The 21,676-nt window shown below is 36.3% G+C and overlaps 1 protein-coding gene across 3 annotated transcripts in view; it reads left to right on the top strand.

The window, feature by feature from the left end:
* LOC123695443 (17-beta-hydroxysteroid dehydrogenase 13-like) overlaps positions 1–21,676 on the top strand; it is a 42,064-nt gene that overhangs the window by 1,728 nt on the left and 18,660 nt on the right. Inside the window, exon 2 of one of the 3 annotated variants that reach the window (XM_045641298.1) lies at positions 5,081–5,149. In XM_045641298.1, the coding sequence (XP_045497254.1) occupies positions 5,088–5,149 (62 nt within the window). In that variant the 5' untranslated portion in view covers positions 5,081–5,087. Of the gene's footprint in view, positions 1–5,080; positions 5,150–21,113; positions 21,278–21,676 lie in introns of those variants that run through there. The other 2 variants (XM_045641307.1, XM_045641314.1) reach the window with 2 other exon arrangements.

The raw sequence follows: 21,676 nt of genomic DNA, 5'->3' as shown, positions 1-21,676 counted from the left end.
GAATACATAATCCATGATCTATAATCGATATAGAAGCCAAAAACATAGTTTTTAGAATTTTTGTCTGTTTGTCTGTTTGTCGGTTTGTCTGTTTGTCTGTTTGTCTGTATATTTGTCCGAGCTAATCACGAAAAGTACCGCATAGATTGACTTCAAATTTTGCATGAATATTACTAACAGGTCGGGTGAGGCTTTTATATACACATTATCATGCTATCACCTCCGGGGGAGGAGCTGTGAACCTTTATTTTTCTAACGTATTCCGTGTATTACACAGCTTACAATCTAAAGACTCATGTTTAAATGTTGTTTTTGGGTAAGCCACGCTATTATCTAGCTTTACACTATAAAAACTACGTCATTTACGTAATTTTGGCAGAGAAACAGTTTAATGAATCTTAGTAGTATAAAGACAAATTTGAAACAGCGCCATCTATTGAGATTTCATAAAAATCAAATCAATTTACATATTAACGCTTCTTGCAAATTTATAATTTAAATATTAGGTTTTTTATTTGTATCTTTTTAAAACATGTCTTCCCAGAGTCCACTTCAGGTGCTTATATTTTATGTGAATATACTAAATACATTTTTACAAGTGAGGGTAGATGTTTATTATTTGATGTCAAACAAGACACCATTAACAGTTAATATTGGTAATAATAGATTGTGTTCATTGTTGACATTTTTAAAAATCCTTCTTGCGTTCCCACAAAAGGTAAGTTGTAGCTTTTATAATTTATATTTATTCTTTATTATTATATAGTTAGACATTTTATTTTTATGTATAACACGCCCAAAGAAGGTCACTTTACTTCTTGATAAAATTTTATTTGTTAGTAGCTTTTTGATAAAATTAGGTAACGTTATCTTTTGATTTTTTTTTTTATTTACAGATTCAATGTTCATAAAAATTGACGATTTGCGTGAGGATGTAGTAGAAATTAGTATCCTTGCGCGTGGTCAATTGTTGACTAAAGTTAATGTCCAAAGTATGGTACAATCATGGGAAGAATCTTGGGTAATTTTATAGTATATTTTTCGGGAATGAGAGAAGGGGCAGCCAACCACGTATCAGCGTGCGTGCGTGAGAATCTACCTACGTTTTAGTACCATAAAAAATGTTATTTTGAAACGAAAATATTACACTCACAACTACTGTACAAGTATGATTTTTATTCGTGCTTTACTGTTTGTTATCTGATTGTTTTATTATCGTTATGGCTATCGTGGTACAGATCGTACTGGGATCAGAGTACATATTATTAATCAATTTAATATACGTACCACACCAAGTAAAATATTTACAATCATACAAAATGGATTAACACGGTATGTACAATAAGGCGGTCTTATCGCTTACTAGCGATCTCTTCCAGACTGCCCAAGGTTAATTTTTAGGGCTTCGAACCTCAATAGGATAAAGAGATAAGATAAAGAATTATACTCAGTATCCAGCAATTTTCAACCGAAAAAAGAAGTTTTTCTGTAATTGGTAGTTGTTTCATTTATTTATTTTAAATACCTAATTTTACTTTTATATTTGCCCATTTGCATTACATTCAGCTTCCATAAAACTTATAAAAATTTTATGTTTATTTCTGTCTATAAATACTCTTTTTTAGATATAAATAACAAAAACAACTTTTTATTAAAATTTAGTACTTTGGGAAGATATTATCTATGTGTTAATAGAACAATACATAAAGGAAATTATGTTACGATTTTATACAATGAAAATATGTAAAAAAATATTAGCAGGTGTAATTATTAAATTGATCCCGAACCCAAAACTGTAGTTGATTTTTTTTGTCATTTAGTGTTTAATTCATGTCAATTGGTTCATTAATAAAAAAAATTATGATCATTTAAATAATCACGGCGAACATTTGCTAAGGCATTCATGTACAAGGTGTAATCGTTCAGTGTGCACAGGCGATTTTTTTTTGTAAGTATCTGTAATACAATAACAAAAAACTTTAAACTGATATCGAAAGTACTTAACCTAATAATGGCCGTAATCATTTTTTTTATTTATTTATTTATTTTTTACATACATAGATTCCTTACAGCTATTTGTATTACAATATTTTTATTTATCTTTAACAAAACAATACGCCAATAAAAAGGAATACCAATAATAAGACAATTAATGTGACAGTAGTTTTACATTACTTAATTATAACAATGATAAAGTGGAAAAAATTAATTTATACATATATGTTTTTGGACATGATATACAAAAAAGAGGAAAACGTACCTACCCATTATAGAATGTTTGGTATGGATGTATTTTTTTAAATAAATCGAGAAATATCAAAAAAATATCTTTAAACCCTCCCATACATTATGTACATATTATGAATATCCCATATACATTTAATATGAAAGATTTTAGCTTTCTTTTTCTTTTTTTGGTTGTCTGCTTTAATTACTTCGCAAATTTGAAGTGGCATTTTCCACGCTTTTTCCGGACATTTTCACGCATTTTCCGGATATTTCCCAGGCATTTTCCTGACATTTTCCGGAGATTATCCAGGCATTTTCCACGCTTTTCCGGACATTTTCACGCGTTTTCCAGATATTTTCCGGGAATTTTCTGGGTAATTCCCAGGAAATTTCCGGGGATTTTCCAGGCATTTTCCACGCTTTTTCCGGATATTTTCCAGATATTTCCCAGGCATTTTCCAGGCATTTCCCAAGCATTTTCCGGACATTCCCTGACATTTTTCCGGGGATTTCCAGACATTTTCCACGCTTTTTCCGGACATTTTCACGCATTTCCCGGATATTTTCTAGATATTTTCCAGGCATTTTCTGAACATTTCCCTGACATTTTCCGGAGATTTCCAGGCATTTTCCACGCTTTTCCGGACATTTTCACGCATTTTCCGGGGATTTTCCATGCATTTTCCAGACATTTTCATGACATTTTCCGGGAATTTTCCAGGCATTTTCCACGCCTTTTCCGGACATTTTCACGCATTTTTTGAATATTTTCCGGGCATTTTCTGGGCATCTCTCAGGCATTTTCCGGGGATTTTCCAGGCATTTTCCACGCTTTTCCCGGATTTTTTCCAGACATTTCCCTGGCATTTTCCGGAGATTTTCCAGGCATTTTCCACGCTTTTCCCGAACATTTTCACGCATTTTCCGGATATTTTCCGGGTATTTCCCGTGCATTTTCACACATTTTCCGGGGGAATTTCCAGATATTTTACAGGCATTTTCCGGATATCTCCGGAAAATGCCCCGGATTTCCGGAAAGTACGTAAGTTTTTTAGCTTAGATTAGTAATAAATTCTATTAACAATTCTATGAATTGTTTATGGTAGTAAGTGTTTACTAAATAATTGTATGTAAAGTAGTAACTACTATGCAGTCGCTATTCCACGCGGACGAAGTCGCGGGCACAGCTAGTTCTGAATAAATAATAATAAAATTTATTGTTATTACTGTGCTTAATTTTAGAAAAACACGAAACCAACAATTCTTCGATTACCTTCATCAGGTACCTACCTAGGTATTCATATAAAATTATTAAACTTCAAATAATTTTAAAGCATTAAATAAACATAAAAAAACGTTGCATACCTACACAACCATGTTTTTTAACCGACTTCAAAAAAAAGGAGGAGGTTATCAACTCGGCCGGTATATTTTTTTTTTATGTATGTACACCGAATACTCCGAGGTTTCTGAACCGATTTACGTGATTCTTTTTTTGTTCGATGCGGGATGGTGTCAAATTGGTCCCATAAAATTTATTTATTCGGATAGGCCCAGTAGTTTTTATTTTATGAGCATTTTTGTCTGTAGGTATTTGTAGATTTTGCAAGTGCAAGTTTGAAGTCGGTTGTTTTTAACGCAGTTGTCACTTGTAAAACACGGATTTAATATTATGCTAAACATGACTTATAAAAAGTTATAGTTAACTTCAACCAATGGAACCGGATTAACTGCGTATAAGCTATTGAGTTACAAATTGAAACTGAAAACACACCAAAGTTGTTTTTTTAGGTTATTCAAATTCTCTCAATAGAATTTATTTTGACTTACCTACTCCTCATAAAAGTATGATCTAATTATCTACCTAAATAACAAAAAACATTAAAATAAATTCATAATTATAAAATGATAATTGAAATAATAAAATTATATATAAGTTATGAACATCATACAAAAATATCGTTAAAATATTTCTATTGTTTCATGTTATTAATTAAACATTTGATATTAATATATTTTATAATACATAAGTATATTTGATAATAATTTTGATTGAAGTAACTGTTTATTAACCGACTTCAAAAAAAAGGAGGAGGTTATCAATTCGGCCGGTACATTTTTTTTTTTTTTTTATGTATGTACACCGATTACTCCGAGGTTTCTGAACCGATTTACGTGATTCTTTTTTTGTTCGATGCGGGATGGTGTCGAAATGGTCCCATAAAAATTTTATTCGGATAGGCCCAGTAGTTTTTATTTTATGAGCATTTTTGTCTGTAGGTATTTGTAAATTTTGCAAGTGCAAGTTTGAAGTCGGTTGTTTTTAACGCAGTTATAACTTGTTATATTATTTTATACAACTAGGTTTCCGCCCGCGGCTTCGCCCGCGCATGCAGTCAAAGAAAAAGCCGCATAGTTCCCGTTCCCGTGGGATTTCCGGGATATCGTCATTTTCCCGGGATAAAAAGTAGCCTATGTCCTTTCTCGGGTATCAAAATATCTCCATACCAAATTTCATGAAAATTGGTTTATTAGTTTAGGCGTGATTGAGTAACAGACAGACAGACAGAGTTACTTTCGCATTTATAATATTAGTATGGACTAGCTGCGCTCCGCGGTTTCGGTTTCACCAGCGTGGCTCCGTTTCTGTTGGTCTTTAGCGTGATGATGACGTGATTAGATGTGATAGGTAGCCTTCCTCGATAAATGGGCTATCTAACTCCGTAAGATATTTTCAATTCGGACCAGTAGTTCCTGAGATTAGCGCGTTAAAACAAACAAACTCTTCAGCTTTATAATGGTAGTATAGATTATAATAATTGACGGACTTCTTGTTAATTTTTTGTTGCAGATTGAAAATGGCGACGACGGTGACACAGAAAAATGGGAACGCACAAAATTTAATAAAACAAGCACCTTGGTAAGTCTATTATGTATAATTTTTATTTAACTTTAAGTCCACAACAAAGCTTTGCTTAACAGCTGTGAAATTCCTATTAAAATGATTAACAAATTAGAATCCGAAAAATATGACGTGAAGCAAATAAATGCGTGTGTTTGAGTTGCTTTTTATCTGTAGACTATTTATTTATTTTCTTATATTATGTGCTATTAAAATTGTATTTTTAAATATGCACATTTAAATGCTTATTATATCAATTGATTTCCTTTGTTTGATTAATTATTTTCAACATAATTGAAAAAAAATATAATTACCTAGGTAGATACTATGGAAAAGCCAATCGCATGAAACTGACCTTTGATATTTGTAATGTAATCGGCTTATGATCATCGAAGATTTTTCCGCTTCAATAAATTATAGCACTTCCTTACGTATAAGTAATACCTATTATTTCGATCAGAACTAGATACATAATATATTATGTATGGTAATTGGTAGGTATATAATTTAGTGCAAAAAATCTCATGAGGTCTAATAATTTTGTGAAAAAGAACTATTTTAATAAGAATTAATTTCAATCCCTATATTTTCAATATTATTCGCTTTTTTACGTTAATATTATTAAATGTCATTAAGACGTATTAACTTTATTATTAATTGACAGCTGTCATATTAAAAAAAACATATATGAACGTGAATGAAATGTAGGTATGTAATCGTGAGCAGTTTAATAAACGATTAGAATAATTAATATACCGGCAGTAAGAACTAACGCCGTTAGTACACCGACGCATTCGCGTGCGGCAGCGAATCTTTGCGAAACTACTGCGTAGCGAAATATCTGCGGAACCTTAGTAAACGGCAGTGTTTTCGCAACTTTTTCGCAATGCGTCTGTGTAATGGCCATTTCGCAGTTCCTTGCGAAACAATACTGACAAGGACGCAACTATTTCATCTATCTATGGGCTAGAGCGAGATATATCATATGCGAAAACCTGCCATACTACTGACAGATTTTTTGTTGTTTCGCTGCCGCACGCGAATGCGTCGGTGTACTAACGGCGTTAGAAGACCAATAATTAACTTGCATCGTATTTGCATGACTATTTCAATTGAAACGGAAAAAACAGATTTATATAGGTATCTCAGTAATTACAGAATTAAGTAAATGAATATGGTAGAACCCTTGGTAGAACCAGTCAGATGTTGAAATTTAATTGTGAGGAAACAATGACAATTCGAAACGAGACTAGTGTTTTCATACTACGTAGTTACCTATAGGTAAACCAGAATCTGATGGCAATTAGGGAAATCAAAATTTTGAGTGTGCAACCCTAGGGAAAATGGACTGAACGATCTTGATACTGCTAATTTTTTAGTTTGTTCTCAATATCATTAGTCACATTACATAAGTGGACAATACTGTACTTAATAATGAGATATCCACTTAATATTATGTAGGTACATACTTACATGTATAATAATATACATATTATTATTTACACATACTTAGATTTGTATGTTCATTATCATTATGCCATGTGAAAATATCGATGTTATATCGATAGAAAACTAGACTGCTTATAATTTTTTATAAAATAAAATAAAAGTAAAATAAAACTATGTTTATTTTCGTAAGTATTAACAGATACACACATTATAAAATTGACTTGGACAGCTTGGACTTGACGAATAGCCGTATTGGAAACTCCTGTAATAAGTTTTCATAAAATTATATTCCAATCAACAAACAATATTATAGTTACCTACATATAATATTTTTTAATTAAAAGTATCAAAGCGGGTAAGTCCAATTTACCAATAAAATCTTCTAAATTGAAAATTGTGATGTGTTTGACCCTTCTTCATCAAATATTTTTCTATACACATTATAAACAACACCTCTTGCTTGTGATCACAGCGGCTTTTTCGACATTTTCGAAGATTTTTTAGACAAAATCCTAAAAATTATTTATCAACTGCAAAAAAGACAAATAATTTGACAACCAATTTGATAGTTGTCAAATAAGTTGCCACATGAAAATCTTTTATTTCTTAAATATAAATATGCCATCAGATTCTGGTAGACCTATACCTACGTATTTATCGCTACTATATCAGCTAGACTCAAGGATATTCTAGAATCTGATAAGATTTTTTAGATTCGTTTGTTTTTGAAAAAAATTATTGTTGTCATTGGTGCAGCGATGGTTTTCAAAATTCGAAATATACGAAATTATGTCAATTCATTTCTTTTTTTTTTGGTCATTTTACTGTATTCATCGGGCATGTGGCATTTTATTTTTACCCACATTATTACCTATATTTAATCATCGTACTCAATATCTTTCATATGAATGAACTGTGACGTTGATATTTTATCAAGCGGGAGGTCATCGACCCGCTCATATCAAGGAAAGTTTGCGAACAGTCGACGTTATCGCAAAATTTATTTTTTGACCAAATCCTGGTTGATTCAATGAAATGATAAATATGGACCAGAAATGTATAGTTTTTTCCTTCTTCTTCTTCTTCTCTTAAATAATGGCTTCACCCAATAAGTTTTTTCCTGAATAAAGTTTTTTCCTGAATAAAGGTATTATGTTGATACATCTGTCATCTTCATGTTTGTGGGTTGTGACAGCTGAAGGCATTGAGTTACTACCTACTGAGAGTCTACAGCTATAATACCTGAAGGTTTATTTTTTTTACGAATTTTGCCTTGAATATAGGGAAAAGTCTTTCCTATAGGCTCTATTATTATACTACACGTAATAGTACAAAAACTTTCAGGCGAAACAAACAGGCTCCTGTTTCTTCCAACGTTCTAAAAGTAACTCTATTTTTTTTCATTTTATTATTTACATGCATACATGCACAGATATGACCATAAACAATGTCACCGTACATTGGCGCAATTTAACAAAACACGCACGCACACTTGCGCAATGCGCACACGCACACACGATTAACCTTATCCGATACGCGTCCAGTGACTAGACAGTGCCATTTATGTAGATTTACCTCAGTCGACTGTGACCTTTGACTCTGCATGTTTTAGAACCAGATTAGCATGTGTGTTTCGAAAGACGGGATTCAAATGGGAACGCGTCCTTTTTAGATGGTCAAGATACCATAGACCCTTACAGCATTAAACCATAATGCTCTAAGCATAGACAACACATTCCTCTGAAAATATACAATTGTCAATTAACGCGAGGTATTTCAACGCGAGGCAAGATTGGAGGTGAGGTGTGCGGGGCCGTTCGCGTGACACGCGCTCCTCGCGCTCCTCGCGTCGTTTGTTTTTCGTAACGTTAGCGCTATGCCACAGTGTAAAATACTTATATCAAAAGTAAATTGTGATCAATTTTTATTATGTAAGCAATGTAAAAGTGTTTGTGTCAGATTGTAAATATAAAAGTAAATAAAGAAATCATTTACAACTTTATAAACTGAGATAAGTAGGTACTAGGAATTTATTAATTAGCACAACATAATTATGGAAGTACTTGGTGTAACTAATAAATATTACTTGCTGCTACCAGTAGAAGCTTAGAGTATTATATTAGAATAGTATAGAGCGCGTGTATTACAATATAACTACAATACTACAACAATCTACAAAAATGGTCTGATATTATTTCTTCGTAAAATTATAAAAAAAAAAAGTTTTATTGAAAAATATAAATATCGCTAATTTCTGAACATTTTCACTCATAACATTTTTATTTATAGTTCTATGACAAAAAGTTACTGGACCAAAATTGTAGAAAATTTAATTTGCAACAAATAATGTTGACAATTTTTTTTTATCAGATTAATAGTTTAAGAGATATATCATAAAAACCATATTAAGCGCTATTTTTAAGATGGCGGCCGTGGGACAAGGGTGGCGACCCCACAAACTTGGTGATAGCTTCACACTAACCCCCCCTACACATCAAAAAAATAAAATGCGTCCTCCTAAAAAACGCAACCCCAAATGTAACTTTTCAATGAACTATAATAACAATGATTATGAACTAACTATTATCATCTATTATACAGTAAAAGTTCCTTATTCGCGCTTCCTTTATTCGCGTTTTCACTATTCGGGAATTAAAAAAATGCGACCCAATTTCTATATTCGCGACTAAAAATTTTTTTATTCGCGGATTTAATAAGTACATACATAATAATAAAATTATTCCAATAGGTATCTAACACAATATCCTTGTCAAATGGACTAATAAGAAAGTAAAATAGATCTTATTACAAGTTAGCCTAAAGTACATAATATTATGTTGTTAATTAATGATATCGCCGAGGCCTTTGACCCAAGCCGCCTTTGTCGCAAGCCGCCTTTGCCGCGATTGATGTTTTTGAGAATGTAAATAAACAGAATGGAAGCAACCTTATAACTCAATAAATAAAGTATATTTTTAAATGTAGTTCCGTTTATAGTAAAAGCCGCTTTGCGTGTTTTATAGGTTTCGTCTTTCACATTCGTTACAAAAATAATTGTGATCGAGTAACGTCTACTGCACTCTTCCTAGTTTATAAATTTATAATGTCAACTAAAAAAAATGAGACACGAAAAAAATCTCAATCGTCACCTAGGAACGTATAACGTAGAACCTATAATCCCATATAATAATTACCATTCCGTATTCACGGTTTCTGTATTCGAGGCATATATTTTATGGAACATATACCCCGCCAATAAGGAACTTTTACTGTAGTGATTAATAATTATTATTAGTCAATAATCATTATTATTTGACTATTATCAATTATTTTTTAACAAATAATCATTATTGTTTTTTTCCTTAAAATAAACAACTGTAATTAATAATTATACCCCAAAATTATGCAAATAATACACCAATTACGTAATAATAATCCATACTAATATTATAAATGCGAACGTAACTCTGTCTGTCTGTCTGTTACTCAATCACGCCTAAACTACTGAACCAATTTGCATGAAATTTGGTATAGAGATATTTTGATACCCGAGAAAAGGCATAGGCTACCTTTTATTGCGAAATATGTACCACGGGCGAAGCCGGGGCGGACCACTAGTATTATATATATAAAACAAATTATTATAAACTAAACTCTTATTTCACAGTAACGCAGCTTTTATCGTTTTGAAATAAAAGCATACGAGGTGAAACTTTATGACCAACTGATATTTTTATTCTGTGGCATCAAGTAACTACGTTTTTATCATATTACTCAATTTACATACTAGTTCTCTTTTCCTGTCCTTTTTTGTGATACTGACACTGCTTTCTTCCGAATTTTGTTTGTTTTGTTACCCATTTTCAATAATTTATCTTTACTCAAAACTTAAAATCGAGCGGAGATAATTTGACACAGGTCCTACGTTAGCAAGCGCCTGATCAGGACTGGCGGGGTAGCGGGCAGCGCGGTTTGTAAAGAAAACGCTGGGCAACGTTAAGTTCTGAGATATAATATGTATTTAATAATTACAGGGCTTCAGTAGAAAACCAAAATTTAGCACGTTTTCTGCAGTACATCAAAATACATATCCTTATATAAAAATTATTTCCAAAATCAGAAATTTCATTAATAAATAATTCGTTTTCGATCTTTATTTTAGCCTATTTTTATGATTTTATATGATCGAACAAAATACACGTGGTTGTGTAACAAATTAGCACACTTTTTAGGAAATATCTTGAAGTGTATTGATTATTTTTTCTAGAAGCGTCATATAATTGCAAATACATGAAAAATTTGATCTTGCAAACCAATTTTACTCCGCTTCGCTGAAAGGACTCCCCTTAAGGGCCCTTAGTAGGTGAACACGGAAAAATGGACTGTTTTCTATGAGCTATAATTGAAAATATTGAGGTTTTTTCGCACTGAAATTTCTAATATGTATTACAGAACGTATGTGTGATGGGATGACTGTTTCCAAAACACGATTGGAAAAATTTTGCTCGATAAAAAAAAATCCTGAAGTTACCTCTAAAATATCATATAAATGCTCATTACAACCGTATTTTACGATAATAATTCGTATAAAATCACAAGTACATAGGCATTTACCTTCTCGATTTCGTGACTGTTTTAGATTTAGAAAATACTAAATATTTTCATTCACTTTTTGATAAAAATGTGAATGGCGCTTACGCTTTTTAGTTTCGAGCACGTTGATTCCATACTAAACGCGGACCCCCTCACCGCTTACCTCAGGCCCGAATAGCTGAATTTTCGCTGACCGCCTAACCCCCCTTAATGAAGGTTTAATTAGGTATCAATTATCAAACTCTTTCGAACAGATCATACATTGAAAATATTGAAAAAATAAATAGCAGGGGGTGTTACTGGATCGATACCAAACCCAAATATGTGATTTAAAAAATATTTGTCTGTCTGTCTGTCTGTCTGTCTGTCTGTCTGTCTGTCTGTCTGTCTGTCTGTCTGTCTGTCTGTATGTTCAGGCATCACGTGAAAACTAACTGTTCGATTTCGATGAAACTTGGTATAATTATACCTTATTATCCTGGGTATAAAATAGGATACTTTTTATCCCGGAAAATTACGTAGAAAAAATAAATCTTCATTTTTCCGCGCGGACGGAGTCGCGGGCGGAAGCTAGTATTGTATAAATACAATAGATGAAAAATACATGCTACAGAAAAACATTCAAATTTATTTAAAACGTGCTAATATTCTTTAGCTTGTCGAGTTCGTAAATTTTTAAGATTGCATCAAGATAAATAATAAACAATGGAATAATACAATCTCAGGTTATAGTCGTCATAGACTACCTATGTTTCGTGCTAACTGCTAGTTATAAAACAAATAAGAGCATATTTATGCGCTGTATTAGTATCGCTATGATAATTAAATTTTATATTTGTATAACTTATTTTATTAATCCTTTAACGTATCTTAATATATATAAATCCCGTGTCACAATGTTTGTCCTCAATGGACTCCTAAACCACTTCACCGATTCTAATAAAATTCGCACACCATGTGCAGTTCGATCCAACTTGAGAGATAGGATAGTTTAAATCTCAAATCGTTTTAGAGAAAGCGGGCGAAGCCGCGGGCGGTTAGCTAGTATAATATATTGCACGCCTCATAAGCGAAGCGTTGAGGTGGGTACTACTGTCACTTCGCGCAAAACATCTGATTTTTCAAACATAAAATGTCTTTATGTATCATACATTGCACTTGTAAGATAATACATACACACACATATTAAGAAAAAACACTATTTTTAACATTCATGATATTTTTGATGTCATTTTTGTTATTTAAACTAGTTAAAAAACAGTTTAAAAAAGTTCTGTCTTGGACGTCCGTGTGTGGAGGATTTTCTTGTTAACACGATAGCGACCGAAATACTTTACTAATCGAGTCTTTTTTTTCTCTTACGCTTGAGTATGCTCAGGAATAGAACCCTTTCATTTTTCAGGGTCTGATTCGATGTGGTTTAATTGTTATTAAATAAACAAAAAAAATATCGACTTTTTTTTTTATAATTATAGTGTGCTCAAAATTCACCATTATAAACTCGATTCTTTATACTATAAGCCAAGGTTTAAAAAAATAAGTTGGTAGTCAGTCCCTTAAACCTGCGCAGTTTCACATCTAGGTGGGGCCACAAGAAAAATAGCTCAATTATTACGGTACCGCTTTCTTTACTTTTCCAACTTTTGTTTTGAGACAGTACAAGAGCATTGGCACATGAGAACAAGTGTATCTACATACTTATATTATATACACCTTTATAAATAATCAATTTTATTGTAAAGGATGAGATTATGAGGCGTGCACTTTTGGATTTTCCAAACTTTTTTTATTTTTATAATGTTATTCTTTCAATTTTTGACATCATTGCAAATTGCAATTTACCGGGTTGTTCTGCTAACACATCCTAATCAGGAAGCGGTATGAAATATCTACATCCCTACTATATATTTTCATACCTACCAAATAACAAAACATTCGTAAAATTCAGTTGAGAATTCAGTTCTGTGAACTATTCACAGAAACTGTGAACAGTTTTGAGGAAGAAAGCATATGCTACATTGGCCATAACATACATTACAGTTTCTGTCTTCTGATGCTTCTAAATTCTAATCTACATTCTCATCACTACACAAAGTCGCTTTTTCCGTCCCTATGACCCTTTGTATGCTTAAATCTACGCAACGGAACGGATTTTGATGCGGATTTCATTGATAGGTACCTAGAGTGATTCAAGAGGAAGGTTTTAGTAAGTATATTATAATTTATTAGGTTTTAGACAAAGCGGGCAAAGCAGCGGGCGGTAAGCTAGTATCGATATAAATCAATAGAAATATTCCAACAAAAAACGATAAACAGAGATGATACATTTCTCACAGATAATGATATGTTATGTTTGTCCCAGTTACGACATGAATATTACGCTTATGTTCTGTTTACACATTACCATTGATGCAATACAGAAGATTGCAGCTAAGATAATTAGACAAATATTTTGTTGGAATAACCTCTAACAGGTAGCATTGTCGAAAGCAGATTGGGTAAATAGGTGAACTTTGTGAGGTAAATAGTATATGGAACTAGCTTTCAGCCCGCGGCTTCGCCCGTTTTGTCTAAAACCTAATAAACTAAAACCTAATCTATACTAATATTATAAAGCTGAAGAGTTTGTTTGTTTGTTTGAACGCACTAATCTCGGGAACTACCTACTGGTCCGATTTGAAAAATTCTTTCGGTGTTAGATAGCTCATTTATCGAGGAAGGTTATATTTCATCACTCTAAGGGCAACAGGAGTGGAGCCACGGGGGTGAAACCGCGCGGAGCAGCTAGTAAATAATATACCTACTAACATCTTCCTCTTAAATCACTCTTATCTATTTAAAAAAAACGGATCAAAAGCCGTTGCTTAGTTTTAAAGATTTAAGCATACTTACCTACATAGGGACATAGGCCATAGCCCGGACAGAAAAAGTAATATAAGTTATAACATTGAAGGTTGAAAGTACTTTATTTACTTTAACACACATGTTATTAAGATACATTAACACATAAAGTTATAACATTTTCTTACATTTATTACACATTATCAAAATACAATTAACGGCGTACGCGCTGCTGCGCGACGCATAGGTAACCGTTAGCACGAATCATTGCCGACTGTTGCGGCCCGCGCCGCTGCTAGGGCGAGCGGGGTACGCGGTGCCGAGGCGGGGGGGACGGAGAAGGGGCCCACCCCGGGTTACGATTGAACGTCAAGTACAGCGCGTTACACACTCCCCCTTTTGACCAGGGAAGGGTCTCCCGAGAGGTCAAACAAAAAGGACAAGCGCGCTGCAGTTAAGTCACCTTCCGTGGACGACCTCTATTACGTTTAGGAATAATCGGCTCAGGACATTCACCCTCCCTAGCATGGTAAGGACGCAAATCTGACACATGATACTTACCGACGATTTCTCCTGTCTTATCATGAGCTAGGAGGTAGGTAGTGGGACTCACCTTTTTAGAGACGACGTACGGTCCATCTCGCTTTGGATTAAACTTCGAAGTGACTCCCTTTGCGGCGTTACTAAGCGTGTGGGTCCGCATTAGGACTAAGTCTCCTTCCAGGTATTCATGGATAGACATCCGACCCTTATCGGCATATGTCTTACGGGCATCTTGTTGCCGCTCTATAGTCTCCTTGGCTGCCGAGACGCTATCTGCGAGCTTGAGCAGGTAAGGCGTAATTTGGGGAACAAAGTTCTCGGATTCCACCACTGCTCTTAGGTCTGCCTGAGCCGTAATGGGTGACCGTAGCTCACGACCGAAAGTCAGGTAAGCTGGAGTATGATCTGTAGACTTAGTAACTGAACTATTGAAAGCAAACCGTACAAACGGTAGTACCTCTGGCCAAGTTTGATGACGACCTTCCACTAAGATGGCGAGCTGAGCCTTTAGATCCCTATTCTTCCGCTCAACGGGATTCGCTTCGGGATGATACAGTGGCACCAGACTTTGTTTGACACCTAGAATAAACATCGCCTTCTGCATAACATCTGCCACAAATTGCACTCCGTTATCAGAAATCATCCGTCTAGGAAGACCAAATCTCATAAATACCTCATTGACCAGAGTTTTAGCACACATCTCTGCTGTGGCTTCGGTGAGAGCAAAGACTTCCACCCACTTACTAGCGGTGTCCTCCACTATGAGGATCCATCTCTCACCTTGGGGTCCTTTAGGCAACGGACCAAAAAGATCAGTTGCGATAGTTTCAAACCTTTGAGACGGGACAGGAGTTTGAAGCAAACCGGCTGGTTTGAGTGTTGATGGCTTGTAGCGTTGACACTCGGTGCAGGTCTTCAGGTACTCGGTTACAAACCGTCTCATCCCAGGAAAATAGAAACGTTGCGAGATACGGTGTATTGTTCTATCAATACCACCATGAGCGGCGGTAGGCGAGTCATGACATTCTATCATGACTTCTTTCCGCAGGCTCTCCGGTACGACGAGTTGAGGCTCCTCGGAATCAGTATCAGGTACATACCGATACAGAACACCTCGATTCAGGAGATAACCTCTCTCAGACCAGCGATTTATATTAAGTTCATCCTTACCTTCAAGGTCTTGGATGATTTTTGCAACTTCCGGATCGGCTAACTGCGCATCACGGGTGGAGGTTGCATTCCAGCGCGGTACATCAACAACAACAGGACAGATAGCCGATTCAGATGCAGGACAATCTGATGTCACGGGACGGCTGAGCGTATCGGCAAGTACATTAACCTTACCTGGGGCATAGTCGATACGCAGGTCGAAAGATTGCAACTTCAAGGCCCAACGCACTAATCTGCCACTTGGGGACTTGAGAGTGAAGAGCCATTTCAAAGGTTGGTGATCTGTTATCACGTTAACCTGGTGACCATCAATGTAACCTCGGAATCGTTCTACTGCCCACACCACTGCGAGAGCCTCCCTCTCCGTGGTGGAATAATTCTGCTCGGCCGGAGTGAGCAGACGGCTGGCATATTCAATTGGATGTTCCTGATTCGGTGACTCCCCCTGGAGTAAGGCTGCGCCGAGTGCATAATTACTGGCGTCAGTCCGCAATACGAATGGTTTCGTATAATCCGCTTGAACAAGAATAGGGGCCGTGGTCAGGAGTTTCTTAAGAGTTTCAAAAGACTTACCTTGTTCCAAACTCCATACCCACGCCTGAGACTTTTTTGTCAAGCGAGTAAGTGGTTCAGCCACCTTGGCGAACTCTGGGATAAACTTGCGGAACCATGAGCAGGTTTGGAGAAAGGTGCGAAGTTGCTGCAGGTTTGTCGGTTCCTTCATTTCTATAACAGCACTTACCTTCTCTTGGTCTGGTGATATACCATCATGAGATATCACGTGCCCAAGGTATTTGAGTCGGTCTCTGGCAAACACACACTTCTCTCGGTTTGCTCGAAGCTTGAACACACGGAGACGCTCGAATACAGCACGCAGATCTGCTAGGTGGGACTCCAGGTCTTCCGAAATCACCAAAAGATCATCCAAATAACCTAAAATAGTCTTACCGCCAAGAGTAGACCCTGATCGGAAACGATCTATAAGCCTCTGAAACGTCGCTGGCGAATTCTTAAGGCCAAACGGCATACGTTTGAAACGGTACATACCGAAAGGCGTGACGAACGCCGTTTTGTCACGATCGGCGGTACTCACCTGCCAGTAACCACTGCGAAGATCCAGGGAACTCATTACACAACCTTTCTTGGTCGACTGTAAGAGCTCGTCAATACGCGGCATGGGGTATGCATCCGTCTTAGTGACCGCGTTCAACTTTCGGTAATCGACACAAAACCTATACGTACCATTACGTTTTGGTACCAAGACACATGGTGCTGCCCAGGCGGATTCACATTCCTCGATCACGTCCTCCGCCAACATCTTGTCTAACTCGGCGCGCATGACCTCCTTCTTGGCAGGCGTAACGCGATACGGGGGCGAAGCAATAGGCGGATGGTCGCCGGTATCGATGTGATGTTCCGCAAATGGAGTCGGCTCTCCGACTATATCGAAAATATCTGAGTACTCACATAAGAGATTCTGCAAACCCCCACGCTCCTCCTCAGTCAACAGCGCGCCCTCATCTTCCCTCAGTAGGTTGAGAGAGGCGCAATCCACCACCTCACGAGAACTCTCCGTCAGTAGGGGGTGAACGAACTGAGGCCGATCAGCTGTATACCATGTCATGGAATCAAAATTCAAAACTAACTTAGATTTACTAATGAAATCTATACCTAATAACGTTTCATTGTTTGACGCATCGGGAAACACAACAAATTCAACAGGAATACACAAAGACATACAATTCACATTAACACATGTTAACAATACAGTTTTCGTACGAATACTACCATCAGCCAATCTAATTGACATAGTCTGTGATTTAAATTTAACATTTAAACGTAACAATAATGCATATAGCGATGAACCCGCGATACTACGCCGGGCGGCAGTATCTATAAGCGCTGAACCACAATAACCTAAAATCTCAATATTTAAAATAGGGCGGTCTTGCGCGATGGTATTATTCGACGTACTACAAACATTAAAACAATCTTGTGTCGTAGTTATTGAATAAAATACATTACGTAAAGGTTGTGGTTCATTTGAACTATTAACATTACAACAACTGTTTACATTACAACTGTGAACATTACAATTTAAACTCGATACGTTATTTTTACATGTTGGACAATTTGTTCGTACATACCCTTTTTCACCACAACCATAACAAACAAGGCTAGACTTATTATTATTAGAAGACGATACTTTATAGTCTTTCTTTGGACACAAATCACGCGTATGACCTCGACCTTTGCAATACGCACAGAATAACTTTGTTTCACTCGCGGTATTATTTTTAGCGACACTTTGCACTTCGTTACACATATTATTACGTACGGATTGAACCTGCGAACGCGCGGTCGACTGCTGAGTACCACTGAGCGACGGGGACGTCACACCGTTTCCCGCCAAATTGACGCACGAAGCGGCGGCGGCGGCGGCGGCGGCGCGCGGCGGCCGCGTACCGGCCTCCCGCACGTGCCGCTCGCGCGTCGTTCCCGCCGGCGCCGGCTGCGATGAAGTACTTGCACTGGAACTTTCCGTAATGGATTCTTCTATATCTCGGGCTTTGTCGATTAGCGACTCAATACTGCTAACCATACCTCGAGGTAATCGCTTGCGAATACGTTTATGTAATAATCCGTATATCATATCTATCTTAGCTTCTTCGGGTAATACGTAAGGAAACTTAGCAATCATGCCTCGTATACGTATGATGAAGGAGTCCGCGAGTTCTTCACTTTGTTCGTTAGCGAATATCTTCCGATATAGCTTATGAGCCGGACACGGAGTACCATACATACTTCGTAATCGTCTGACGGCTTCGGACCACGAGGACACTTCCGTCCGGATCCCTCTCCACCATACTGCAGCCTCGCCATGGAGCAGCATCGGGAGACCACGAAGCGCAAGGTCATCGGTAACCACTGCACACTCTTTGTACATCTCGACGGAGTCGATGAAAGCTTCCACGACTTCCGGGTCACGGTTAGAACCATCGAAGCGTGCCGTACACTTGGACATGTTCCCTGTTTTGTTAGTCGACGACGGTGTCGGTGAGGGCGTCGGCGCGGAAAACCCACCTGCCGCGTGCGATGCCATGAGGGATTCGACGAGCTGCCGATTTGCTTCCGCCTGAGTCTTCGCGAAGGCGGTAAGAAATGAAGTCAGCTGGTCACCAGACATGAGCACTGGCGAAGGTCTGTTGGTATCTTCATCCGAGCTGGACTGCGCGTCAGCGTCACTTGCCTTTGTGTCCGTTCGTACTTTACGTGGAGGCATCTTCACTCTTTACGTAGGTACCAGAGAACGGGAACACAGGAACAAAGAAAGCGAAAACCGTTAACGGTCGACCGGCACAAACTTGTTTAAACTGGTTCGCGGCCGCGAGTTGGAGCGCCACTTATAACATTGAAGGTTGAAAGTACTTTATTTACTTTAACACACATGTTATTAAGATACATTAACACATAAAGTTATAACATTTTCTTACATTTATTACACATTATCAAAATACAATTAACGGCGTACGCGCTGCTGCGCGACGCATAGGTAACCGTTAGCACGAATCATTGCCGACTGTTGCGGCCCGCGCCGCTGCTAGGGCGAGCGGGGTACGCGGTGCCGAGGCGGGGGGGACGGAGAAGGGGCCCACCCCGGGTTACGATTGAACGTCAAGTACAGCGCGTTACAAAGTAAGTTTCTTGTTCAGACTTTGCCCGAAGAGTACAGTGCTGACCCGCTGACGGTGTCACTAATGTCGATTTTAGTGCAGCTAAATAGTATTTCCCCGGATGTAAGGGTTAAAAATAATGTCATTGCCAATGGTGTAATTTAACATTAATAAGTAACTTTTTATTTATACAAAATATTCCGTATAAAAAGTCTGGCAAAATGTGACATTTCAAAAAGGCGGCATGTAGTTCGTAAAGTTTGTGGCACAGTATACGATTTCATCTTAATAAGAAAAAACTAGAACAAATATAGCTTCAAGAACATTTTTTTAATTTGGAAAGAACGAAGGTCTTATTTATAAAAGGTTATTTCTTAAATGGAAAGGTAGGTATTTCAAATGTCATTAAAATTCTTATCTCGATTCATCTGCATATGTATATAGATATTTAATTTCCTTTATTTGCAATGTATATAATTTTATTACTAACTTGTTTAGTTTTTGAATAATAAAGAGACAACAAAGATGTATGTGATGTGTATAATAATAAAAAAAAAAACGTGTGGCTCTCGGGGACTGCCGCGGTAAAGCTATTGCATAGCATGCCTTCAAAGTTCAAGCCACACCTCCGTGCCCGTCGGAGTGGGGAGCGTGAGGTTTTTTCGTTACGAAATTTCTCGATTCGGTCCCCGCGCTCAAGGCCCGCGATAGAAGCTATGCAATAGCTTAAAAAAATACTAAAGTTTGATTTTACATTCATATAATATGTTATTATTCTGAATATATGACTCTCTCTTTGTCCTTATATTTTAAAACATTTCTGCCACCGGAAGGTTCAAGATTAACCTGGTGTACAAAATTTAACCTTCTTTCTAATGACTATGTACAATACGAATCGCACATCTATATTATAATATTATATATAAAAATGAAACCCGTTTTCCTTGGTCACGGCATCACGCGTGAACGGCCGGACCGATTTCGAGGATGATTCTTATGTAAGAAAACGTAATTTATAAAGTACCACGGTCGAACCGGGGCGGACCGCTTGTTTACAATACGAATCGTACATTCGACAAATTTACGTACACGTATGTTTATATACACTATCATTGCTTTCTATTCGGAAATAAAACAAACAGAAAAAAATAGATTTACGAAGTCTTAAAATTCTGTAAGTATAACAATTATTGCGTTCAATTTCATTTATTACCATTGATCTGTTCACACGACACTAATACATAATGTAGTGTATTAATAATTATCTGTGCTAAAACTTGCGATATATGCGTGTGAATTGTTTTTCTGTCTAATGGAGTAATGTGCTAATAGCATAGACTCATTTGCGTTAATCAATTATCGCAAAAATGACACGTTTTAGATTTTAGCAATTTTTAAAGCAGCTTATGTACATGCTTAGCATAACGATCGCGCGGTACAATTATCTTCTGTAGGAAGGTAGGCACATAAATTAGTATGTTAAATAAACATTATGATAGTTTTTTTTTAATATCATTTAAGTACCTACTTGACATTGGCATAAACAAAAAAATTGGCGGGAAATTTGACATTTACGTGAACACCCAAAAAAAGAAACCCGTTCGAAACAATCACAAACGAATTATCTACGAAACAATCCGGCCACGGGAAGGATGCGTTCATTTTTTTTTGTAATGTTTCCGATAATTATGCAACCGATGCAACTGCACTAGTGAAAGTTAAACCGCGCATTAGACTCGCACACTCCAAAACCAGCGCCGCGTTGTGAAGCGCGGCAAACGCGTTTTTGACATTTCGTTTTTGACATAAAGTGATGTGGTTAAACGTGTCTATGGTTCAATCAGGGAAGAAACAGAATGTATTGTTTTTTGAGTGAGTTGTAGATTTTTTACTTTTTTTATTTTTTATGCCGTGTTTTTAATGATTGTTAAAATATGATAAGGGCGCCCTGTAAGATGTTTTGAATCGTCTAATTAATATTATCAAGTGATTAAAAAGTAAATGATACTTAATGCAAAATTTTATGTACCTAATGAAATTAAAAAGTTTATTAGTTAGTTAGGCATTATTGCAATTATATAAAAAATGAAAATCATCCACATGTAGAAATTGTGTAAGTTTTAAAATGAAATTAATAGAAATTAGAAACCAACAGATATAATTAAAAATATTAATTTTAAACAAAAAATTATTTATTTAAAAGTAAATGTAATTTAAATACATAAAGAAAAAGGATAAGGTCAACATAAAGATCAATTTAATATTATCTACTTAT

Source organism: Colias croceus, chromosome 1, assembly GCF_905220415.1.
Source record: "Colias croceus chromosome 1, ilColCroc2.1".
Lineage (NCBI taxonomy): Eukaryota > Metazoa > Arthropoda > Insecta > Lepidoptera > Pieridae > Colias > Colias croceus.
Note: the sequence above shows the minus strand (reverse complement) of the source record. Positions and strands in the feature narration are given on the sequence as shown.